General features: G+C 48.1%; 1 protein-coding gene across 1 annotated transcript; it reads right to left on the bottom strand.

The window, feature by feature from the left end:
* Positions 1-3,445: 3,445 nt before the first annotated feature.
* Positions 3,446-8,057, bottom strand: LOC128726497 (myb-like protein K). The gene is made up of 3 exons (XM_053820310.1): positions 8,013-8,057; positions 4,647-6,717; positions 3,446-4,536 (listed from the first exon to the last, which is right to left on the bottom strand). Exons 1-3 carry the CDS (start codon positions 8,055-8,057, stop codon positions 3,446-3,448), a joined length of 3,207 nt encoding a protein of 1,068 aa, XP_053676285.1.
* Between the last annotated feature and the right edge of the window lie 3,347 nt (positions 8,058-11,404).

Raw genomic sequence — 11,404 nt, forward strand, 5'->3', positions numbered from 1 at the left:
GTCAGCAGAAGTAAACTGAAACGAAACACACAAAGTATTACTACGCGTGCATACTGAACTATTGCTATGAGTTCGGCGATCATTAAAACCACCATCAGCGCAAATTGATTTATTTTTTGCTTTCCTTTTTTTTCTTCTGCACTCACTTCCGGTTTGCAACATTTATTTCGCATAAATCCTTAACGCATAGGTAAAGTTTTCATTTAAATAAGACCTTTCTAAATGAGGATGAAACGATAAAACACTTGCCTTTACTGCATTTGTATTATGTTCGTTCTGTCCTACACTGTCTCTCCCTTGCTCTCTCGTTCTCCCTACTCTGTTATCCTCATTAATCTGTTGTCATTGGATAGTGAGTTATGGTTTTACAGCTCCTACTTATGATATATTACAAATTGTTACTGCCAACACACATCTGCGTACTTTAATCGGCTTTCAAAAGGAAAAAAACAAGTGTCGATTCCACTCCACACGAGACAGATTACACGCAAATCGACGGTGAACACCCTACAACCCTCCATCTACAGTGCTAAGACGCAACGAATTGGTAGTGTGTGGAGGAAATGGATCTAGTGTCCTGGAGAAAACTAAATTAAAGTAGTGTGTTCTCTTATTCGCATAGAAACTACGTTTAATAAATTGTAAAAATTAACAAAATAATGTCTGCTCCTTGTGGGAAGTCTGTGCAAGGAGAAACCCAAAGAAAAAGCGCCTAGAATAAGGTTGCAAAGTTGTTGTTTAAAAAATACGCGTCTTATGCTCAAGCAATGATTTGGTTTCTCTATGACTTCCGATGAACCGAAACAGAATTGTGTGTACAAACCAGCAAAACCAAACCATTTTTCTTTTTTACCCAGCAGCCCTCATTATGAGAAACTGAACGAACTTTGCCATTTTACCGCATGTTAGAGTGCGCTTCGCCATTTGTTGGCTGGTTCATTTGTTGCATGGTTACGACAGGTTACTTCGCTTCTTGAAGCCGTGGCTACTACGTGGATCTGTTAATGTTGGCTAGCCGTTTCTTAAAACCATACCTTAGCCTACTTGCATTTTCCGACCTACACTGGCGAATGCTAACCATAACTTCCCTGCGGACATCTTGCCATCTCGGACCACCTATATATTTCTCCTATGTACAATCTTTCTCTATATGGTACAATATTTTCGGCCTACATCCTCTCACCCCTTGTAATGGCTGCGTTCCCTTAGATACTCGCCAGATCTGAGGGCACATCCACACATTCTCGCACGTGTACTTCTCTGTTACCTCCAAAATGCTAGTCTGCACTTGCACTGCTGAACCATTTCTCGTCGAGTGGCGTAAGAAATAATAGTATGATCATTTGTGTGTGTGTGTGGTTTAATTAGGTGAGCTGTTGCTTCTTGTAAATCGAAGATAAATTGAGTGTACTTAGGCATCGGAGAAGAAATAATGGTCAGCGAGGAAGAGCTAACGAACCGCGATTACCACGTTGTGAAAGAGAAACAAAAACCCTACATCCAGCGTAAAAAGAGATTGATGGTGAGCATTTACGCGATCACGTTGTTGGTATGCCAGCATGAAAACGCATATGTCCGGTGTATCATAGGGCAACCATCCTTACGAAGCTAGTATACACTATGGAAGCCGCGAGAGACAAGACAGCAGAACACACACGTGATCATCAGCCGATTAAAGCGTTATCTTTTCTGTTCATTTTTTGGTAAACAATTTTACACCCTTGTCGAAGCCTCCTACTACGTGGTGCCTAAAAAACAAGATAACCTCAAGACGCGCACGACAGATAGGAACGGAGAAGCGCGCCAGATTCAGGGATGATGCTGCTGGCACCAAACTATGCTGGCTAATTACACGCTCGAAATTCTCATCTGCTGTCAACTGCGTACAAGACTGTGGGCATATGGGTGCTGCTGCACGCGCCTGTTTAGTTAAGCGATGGAAAAGAAAAATAGTTATATTACATTACCCTTCTCAAATGTTTCACTCTCCCTTTGAATAACGTAACATCTGTGTCACGCGAGCTGATCGACCATTGAGGTAAACCGGGAATTTCCCTGATCTATCTCATATTCTTTAGCTTTTTTTGTTATCCTATAACTCCTTTGCATACTTCAACGACACTGGTGTCTCTTGTTTAAACTAGTACGTAATTTATTCTTCATTCCATCTTTCCTAACTTCACACATAAGCATGTGTGCGCGCATACAATATCTCGTTGTTAAAGCTAGCTGTTTATTAAAATAAAATTTGTTTAATCAGGGGGAAGAAGGTTAGGAAAAGGTGGGAACGGATGAGGGACATTTTGTTCCTTTTTCCCAGCTTTGAGTACCTCTCGCAACGATTAAAAGATCGATTAGTTCTGATCTCAGAACCTAACATCAGCATTAAAAGGTTCCAACCGAGGTGACCAAACGTAGCAGTTCCGGTGGTATTCATCAAACAAAACCCTCACAATTAATTAATGGCTTTGTCGTACTTCTTTCCACGGTAAAATTATTCTACTATTACTGTTTTCTGTGATTAAAAGAAACGCGCATGCAACCAACCCCATTAGGAAGGTTGTCATGGATCCGAGATCGGTTTTGTGAAGAGGTTGAGATGAGTAAGTATGTTTGTGTGTGTGGATGGTGCAAATGGTGTACGGTTTTGATAGTTTTCAACTGTAGAAAAGTTACCCTAAAACCTTTTACTTTTGGCTAACATCTTGAAGGGTTCAACATATGTGTGTGCTGCTGATGTGTGTTCCGCTGTCCATTGTCCGAAAACATCATTTAGTTGGATTCGTGCGAACGAAACAAATTCTCCTTTGCTGTACACTGGGTGCGAGTACGCAAAAACCTATATTTCATCGATGAGTTATACATCGATCTGTCTCTTCTCTACGCGGTTCATATAAATCTTAACATTTTAATCGTCTCCTATTATCCCCTTCGCCCTACTGCCCGCAACTTGAAATTCATAATAATTAGAAAGAATGATGTAATATTTACAAATGATGCTTCAGGCTTTCCCTAATTGCAGTGGGCGTGCACTGCGCGGCGGGCAATTTCCTGTGAATTCTTTTTAAAATAAAAACCGGAACACGTTCCGACGCCATTCCGCCGATCCTCTAAACGGGCCGTGCATGAATCCTGTGGCGCTTGGGTACATGGGAAGGCGTGTTTCCTTCCCGACTCTCTAAGATAAAGCGCAGTTTTTGCAAAGGCATCAAACGGCAGGATTTGCTTCGCCCCTTTGAATAGAGTGTTCACGTTTCACCAGCTGCAGAGGCATGGTTATGCGTGCTGCGCGCTTGTGACTGCATCGATACAGGACCTAGAGCAAAAGCACAGGAGAGCGTTTAAAAAAAGAAAAGAAACCCATCAGTTTTTGTTGCCACTCGAATATCAGCAGCCGGGTAAAAGGCATACCTCGCTCGCGCGCAAATATCAAAGTAATATTTACCTATTTTACTTGCTGCTGCTTGATAACGATTTGCGGTTGGATGAGCTCGTCAAAGTTGAACATCTGATCGTCACCAGTACCGGATGACGTGACGGCATTCCCCGCCGTTGCGGTGGTTGTGATCGTCGTACCATTCGAGCTGGTGACGACTGCGGAACCTCCATTAGTCTGGCCACTCATGTCACCACCGACAGCGGAATCATTACCACCCGCCGATGCTCCATTCTCGTCGTTCACCTCATTTTTGAGCCGCTGCTCTTCCTCCTTCGTTTGGAGAATAATCTGACCGCCTTCTGTAAGGATGGCTCCTGCCTGATGCTGCTGCTCGTCCGACATACCGTCGGCATGCTGTTGATCGTCCGCTTCCGACGCAGCGGCTTGCTGGAGGTGCAATTGTAGCTGCTGTTCGCTGCCATCGGCCACCGACACCGTTAGCTGGCCCTCGTGGCCAGCCTCACCGGCTGTCGTAAAGGCAACCGACACAGGAATCTGCAACCCATCCTCGGTCGTGATGTGCGTACCCTCGGCATTCAGTTCGCCTTCCTGCGACTGCTGGATGACGATGTTACCATCCGCGTTTAGCAACGACGCGTCGATCAGTTGCTCCTGACCGTCGGCGCCTTGCACCAGGATCATCTGGTTGTTACCGTCGCCGCTGATCATCTGTAACGTTTCGCCTTCGCCGAGACCCTCGCCTCCCTGCATCACCACACCGACGCTTTGCAGCAGCTGCTGGATCTGTTCAGTGTCCGTGCCCTGCACCAGAATCTGGTTGCCCTCGGCGTCCGTCGTAAGAATGTGATTGTCGAGCTGCAGCACCTGCCCATCGTTAAGGATCAGGTTGATCTGCTGGCCCTCGCCGGTCTGCATGTCCTCCAGCTCCATCGGTACGTTTTCTGTGTTGGAGTTTTGGCTGTTTTGCGATTGCTCGCCGTCATCGTCCAGGCTCGGCATGCTGACGGGCATGCTTTGGAGCTGCTGTTCCTTCTGCTGAGGTTGCTGCTGCTGCTGCTGTTCATCGCCCTGGTCAAGCGTTGGCATATCGATTCCAACGGACTGTTGATGTTGCTCCTGTTGTTGCAGAAATAAACGTACCGGTGAATGGAGATTAGCAACTCCAGCAGCAGTTCTAAACGAACACGAAAACTTACCTCCAATTGATGTTGCTGTTGTTGCTGCTGCTGCACAAACGCCGCCGTATCGTCCTGCTGGGGTAGCGTAATATTAAACGTAATGTTTCCTGTCGTTCCGTCCTGATTCGTAATAACCATGCTGCCGCCCTCGGCCGCTGATGCCGGATCGGCCACCTTCTGGTCCGAATGCATTCGCTCGAAGATACTCTCGAGGTCTCCGTCGGAAATGGTGGCCGAGTTGGTGCTCGCGTTTCCGCCGCTGGACGCTGCCGTCGTGGTAAGGATCTTAGCGCTCAGCCCACTGCCGCCGCCAACGTCCACCGACGTCGATGTGCTGTTTGTTCGCGCCATGGTCTTCCTGCTAGCCACGGAGCTATTCGAGAGCACTAGCTGCTGCTGCTGCTGCTGCGACTGGCCTTGGTGCGTTTGCTGTTGCGTTAAGCCGGTCGTCACGACCGCCGAAGTGCCCGCACCGTGGGCATGGGTCTTGATATGCTGCGTGTACAGCTTCTCGTTCAGGAATGTGAGCGAGCAGGAATTGCAGGTGTGGAATTGTATCATCTTTGCATCGATCGTGTCCGCGATCGATTCGCGCAGCGCCTCGTCAATCGATTCCTGTAGCAGCTTTTGCGTCGAGGGATCCGATGACGTTCCGGCCTGTGCCGTTTGCTGATGTTCGGACTGTTGCTGCTGCTGTTGTTGCTGTTGCTGCTGCTGCTGTTGTAGCTGCTGCTGCTGTTGAGTAGTCCCCGTTTTGGGGCTCTTCTTGTTCGCCTCGTGCACCTCAAGATGTGCCATTAGCAGCTCGCGCTTGTTGAACGTCACCCCGCAGATGCCGCATTTGAAGTAGTCCGGTTGATGCTGCTTGGCGTGAATGGACGCTTGCTCGCGGGTTTCAAAGCGCATAAGGCAGACGCGGCACTTGAACGGTTTCAGCTTGATGTGCTTCCGCAGGTGGTCATCGTGGGCCTGCTTGTCCGTTGTCTTGTACGGGCACACGTTGCAGGAGTACAGCGATTGCGTGCCGGCGGCCGCACCCGTCACTCCTTGCTGCTGGTCCAACTGCGCTAGCCCTCCGGAGGTAGTGACGATCGTCTTCTGTTGCGGCTGTTGCTGGTGGTCCTGCAGGTTGTGCTGCTTCAACAAGGCAATGCTGGCGAATACGAGCTTGCACAGCTTGCACCGGAAACTGGACGAGGTGGAGTTGATGACGGTCGAATTTTGCAGGGCGGCGTTCCGCGGAGGGCAGTTTTCGTAGTGTGGCTGGAACTGGGCTAGATCGGTTGTTTTAAATCCGCACGGCATGCACTTGTACAGTTTGGCGGGTTTGCGGGTCAACCCCGCTACCGTCGAGCCTTGCGCCATCGTCCCACCGTTGTTCGTCGTCACCACTAAGTGCTGTTTCGTCTGGCCAGTTCCCTGTGATGGCGTATTACCGCCCTTTTCGAACATACTCGTAAGCTGGGCCTCGACATCCGAATGAGCGCTAGTGTTCAGATCCGAGCCACTTCCCGACGTGCTCATCTTGATCGTGTCACCATCCACCACCTGCTTGATGCTGTACGTTATGTTCCCGCTTGCTGTCCCCACCGTACCGCCGCTACCGGCTGTGCTTAAGTGCGTTAGCTTCTGCATCTTCGCCGGTGGGGAACCGCCCAAACCAGCCTGCAAGTCCGCGTCGTCCGGGATGTTGTTCTTTTTGTGAATGAATCCTAACAGCGTGCCCCGAAGGGCATCCATTTCAGAATCGAGCTTATCCAGCTGGTTCAGGATTGTTACGCAGCGACGACAGATGACATCCTCCATTGACAGGACGACCGAGTAGTTCGGTCCAATCACCTTCGCCAGTTTCGAGACGTACTCGGTCTGCGTCGTCGTGGTCGAGGACTCCGAAATAAGGGCGGCGTTTGCGCCGGCATTCTCGCCACAAATGTAGCATTTTTGCTGCCGGCTAACGAAGCTGTTAGTGGACGTGATCGACAGACCTGAGGACGTAGTCACAGGTTTTCTCTGCAGGATTCGTTGCTGGCCAGACGAGATACCAGTCACGCTGACCGTGCCGCTCTGCAGCAGGCTGTTGATCTTTTTGACCGCATTCATCTGCTGATGCTGTTGCTGTGACGGGGTTGTCGTGTAAACCTGAAAAAAAGTTGCATCAAACAAACAAGACAGATATGAAATCATATTCTTTAGCGAACTAAATCATGTCCGATGTATTGCGCATATGCTGCCCTTAAACTACTCGAAGAAATTAAATAAAAACGCGATCTAGCGCAGTTGATGCTAGTCAACAGCATCCCATTGCTAATCACAATCGTCAACCCGATAGGAACCGGTTCTACAACTTTGTTTCGTCCATTTCACGCGGGGTACGATATTCTATTCTTCTAGTTCGAAAAGTAAGACTTTTGTTATTACACCGATCGGCCGGATATGTTGTTATTGGCATTTTCCAGCACCAGATACAGCAATCTTCCTACGATTCCTCGTAACGAGATAAAGGGAGCGAATTCTGATGCATTGCTACAGCACACAACTCAACAATAGCATTTATATTTTCCTATTAGCATGACTATTTAAGATATCTTTGAAAGATAACACCGACAAACTTGGGTGTTATCATGATGGTCAGCTTCAACACATAAAAAGGTAGCAATAAACATCAAAGGTTTGACAAAAATTTGTTATAATATGGAATGCGGAAAAAATATGCCAATAAAGGAACAGAAAAGAAGCGGTAAAAATCTTCAACCATTTCTAAATTTGTATCTATTTCGTACTAAAATGGACATGTGCATTTTACGGGGCAAATGAAAATGTAAATTTCTGTGGAACAGATGCAGCTAACAAAATGCATTCATTGCTGCAAAAAGCTTCAGAAAAAGATCAAAAACTATCTATGTACGGCGAACGAACTGAAGGATTGATTCCGGAGAATGGCGAAGCTGAACAAAACGCCCGTATGCATCAGAATCATATGGACAAGGATCGCGAGCAGCTCCATAAACCACTGGGGGAAGAAGAAAGGCATCGTCTTCACGGTTTATGAAATGTGTTTTTCAACACGTCTCGCTCCTCAAACGGAATGCGCAATATGAAGCATTTCCACTGGTTCGTTCTTGCATCTTGCAAGAACCAGCGCATATTTTAAGCACATGGGCGCGCTTCTGTACCAAAGGGAATTTTTGATCTGGAGCACCGAAGGGCCAGAAGAAAGAAGCACGATAAAGAAGGAAAGAGTACCACAAGATGTTATGCGGATGTTATTGGCAGATACTTAAATGGTGATCTTACTATGGTCGATGGACCGCGAACTACACAAGTACAGCATGAGTTAGGGGAACTAAAAAGGGTTCTTTGGAAGCATATGCACAAACAAACGCATGCACACATGCACGGGGACTCGCGTGCATGTTGTGGCGAATTGCTATTACCTTCCGTGTTAGTGGTATCTGTTGTTGAATTATTTTCTTCTGCATCTTTGCTTCACTTCTTCCGTCTCTGGTCCGGCTATCGAAACTGCGTTGTCGTGGTGGTGGTTGGAAGTAACTGGATTGTTGCAAATGTTATTCCTTCTCGTTTGTTGCTTTCTTCTCTCAATCGTATCTCGCTTGCTCTCCCGCTCCGGCGTTTGGTTTGACGCACTTTTGCCCAAAGGGGGTTGTTATTGAAAGGAGTGCGTGCGTTTGGAGTAAGATCCCAGCTACTATTACTTCTCACTAGTCGGCGATGTTGCCGGTTCCGTTCCGGTGTAGCGCCACTTCTGCCCTGCGTCGCCTTCGCCGGTTCACCAAAGGTTTCGATCCGCAACCGTACAATGCTTGTATGCGGAGAATGACGACTGCCAGCGGCATCGATGGGAAGTTACAAGATTGCTGCGCGATGCGAGTGGCTTGCAGCCGCGATCGCTTCGGGATGAATCTGGCTTACACCGAGAGGGACACCGCAGAAGAGGTGGTTCGGGTTAAAGCGAGAACGCGTCGCACAAATTTCGGCTTAATCGTCGTATGTCCGTTGCTTGTCGGCCGTCGTCTTGCACGCCCGTGTTTAAACTGTTTTGTTTATTCACCACGCACTGGCCCGGAAGATGAGAACTCGCAGCTTTAGCACATTCTTGCTTTCACTCAAACAGCACACGCGTGATGCCTTCTAGTTGCCGCACGGGATGAATGGAACGCACAACCTGCGGATACAAATGCACATAATACACACACGCACCATTAGGCACAGTAGCATTTTCTTCCCAATTTTTTGCTATAGGAAACACACTCCAAATGCACGCGACTGCGAGACAAACGTGGCCTGCTTTGTGTACTTTTCACGCATCATTTTGGAGTTTATTTTTCCACCTGCATGAGGTGCACAGTCGATAACACTAACGAGAAAGAGAGAGAGGGATATGATGTCGAAGGTTTCTAAAGCGATGCCACAAAGGGAAGTTTTATGTTTTAACAAAAGGGCAACCCGTTAGTACCATTAAACGAAAATTCTTTCCGAATCACACCACCCGGTACTAAAAGCATTAAGCGCGATGAACCGATAGCAAGCAAAAGAAAGAAAAAAAAGAACAGTGAACATTGGACGCGCGCGCGTCCTCAGAAAACAATAGTCGCGACGCCGCTGCTCTCTTGCGGCAGCAATCTATAACGGCTAGGCCGTCTCACGATGCCAACCAGTTTGCCGTCCGCTATCGAGGCGGCTAGAGCGAGAGGCATGGATGCGGCGTTCGCGCCTCACAAACACACGCACACACAAGCCCACGCGTAAAAATCGCCGCAGTTTTCGCTTTTCGCCCGCAACCTTCGCATCGGATCTCTCGCTCTCTCGCACGCTGCCGCTGCTCTTTCTAACCAATCGGGTGCGCTCCCGGCCGGTCTCTCCATCGCAGTGGATCGGCACTTTCTTTGCTCGCCACAAGAAACATCGCTTTCCCTCCCCAGGAACGGCTCCGAAATGCACTGCCACCGAACGGGCACACCGAGCTCGAGCTCCTTTCCAAGTGGGCGTTTTATTATCGCTTTAGCCCGAGCATGCAATAAATAGCTCGAGACAGAAGAAAAAAAATGCACCGATTAAACGTCAAAACCACACTGCACAAAAGCCTCTCCTCAGGGCTGCTGCTATTTTTCCTTTCCGAAGCGCTCCATCCAAACTGCCCCCGTCGTGAGTACAATGCCAGCATTATGCAGAACGGTCGCTGTATGACGCTTACGGAAGGTTTCCGCCCAATTAGGGCACCCGTTGGCGCTGCACGATGGAGAGAACGTATTATTTTCCCCGAACACCCGACCCGAACGAAACTTGGAGCGGCTTCCTTCACTCAAGTAACGGACTACGGCGTATAATTGATGATGACACACACTGCCGCTTGGAATATTTCTCGCACGGGCAACGCACGGAATTAATGCGGAAATAATACGGGACTGCTGCTGCGTCTAAATCGTGCGTCAACATCGCGTAGTATCGTAACACAAAGGGCGCGGACTAGCGACCCCAAACCGCGCGGTATTACGCAAAAACCGAAACTAACCCGTCATGTGTCGCCGGATTGCGCGCCCAGAATCTCGAAGAGCACCCCGTGCTGAGACGCCGCCGACTCCGTGCACTAGAGAATTCCGCCCGCCGAACGAGCAAATTCGAGCCGCGCGTATGAGCTACACCGCCGCATCAAGAGCGTCCTAAACGACGACGCGCGAGTTCGATTGTCAAAACTTTCAAAACTTCACAATCGCTGGCGAAGAAGACACTTCAAAATCGATTTTTGAGTGAACATCAAAACTCCAACATGGCGGCCGCCTGCTCGAGACGACTTCTTTCACGGTTTGCCAGGGCGAGCGGGCGAAGCGAATCAGTCAAAGCGAGCGAACAGTATTTTTTGCGCGGCTACCAGGGCTGCCAACCGCAGCGGGAGCAACTTTTGACGTTAACCAGCACCTCGTACCGCGCTGCTGACAGAAGATGGCGGCGGCGGCGTCGGTGTTGTCGACAAGAAATGGCAATTATCGTGCCAGCAGAAGGGCACAATTTAATGCGGCTTCTTTCCCTTGAACCCTAGCTATTCCTACGATATGCGATTGCTTTCACTGTTAATTCACCTTCGTGGAAATAGTGATAAACCACCATCAACGACGAACGCGTCCGCCTCGCTTCCACCAAGTGTTATGCGTTATGCTGGCTGTCAAACAGTGAATGGCGCTTGATTTTCGCTCTGGTGTAAACTCGGCCTCACGTAACGGCGCTGTTCGGTGCGGGAGAATTCCAAACTACGCTAGTTCTTCCCAAGCGGCAATTCGATTCCATTCAGATAATTATAACCAGTTCTTAACGAAACAAGCTATGTTATACATACAATTCATTTTCAGATAACTGGATATCGTTCAATTTGCATATACTATCTAAAACATGCTGATATGGCCACATAAATTCCACAAAACTATCATAACTAGCTATCTTTCAAAATCTTTGAATACCGCCACAAAACTACTTATTTACTTGAAAGATTTGTCTCCCAAGGTACTCAATGAGCGTTAGCTTAAGCCGTTAAAATGTTATAAATTGTTGCAATGCTTCATTTTAGGTAAAAATGATTGTAACGTACCATAGAATGTAACGAACACGGCGTTGCTAGGGACCGGATTAAAGAGACAACAACAAACAAATGTCAATGTTTCGTTGTGGCCTTGTTTTGTCAACAATCCTCAATTTTTCCGGCTTGCGTTTTTCGTCCGGTCCCCTCGATTGGGTATTGGCGCGGAAAAAGAATCCACCAAACACCGGTCCTTAATTGCTCTCCAACGCCAATCATCGTTTCTGCGTGGTGGAAACG

The sequence above is a fragment of the Anopheles nili genome, chromosome 3, assembly GCF_943737925.1.
Source record: "Anopheles nili chromosome 3, idAnoNiliSN_F5_01, whole genome shotgun sequence".
Taxonomy (NCBI): domain Eukaryota; kingdom Metazoa; phylum Arthropoda; class Insecta; order Diptera; family Culicidae; genus Anopheles; species Anopheles nili.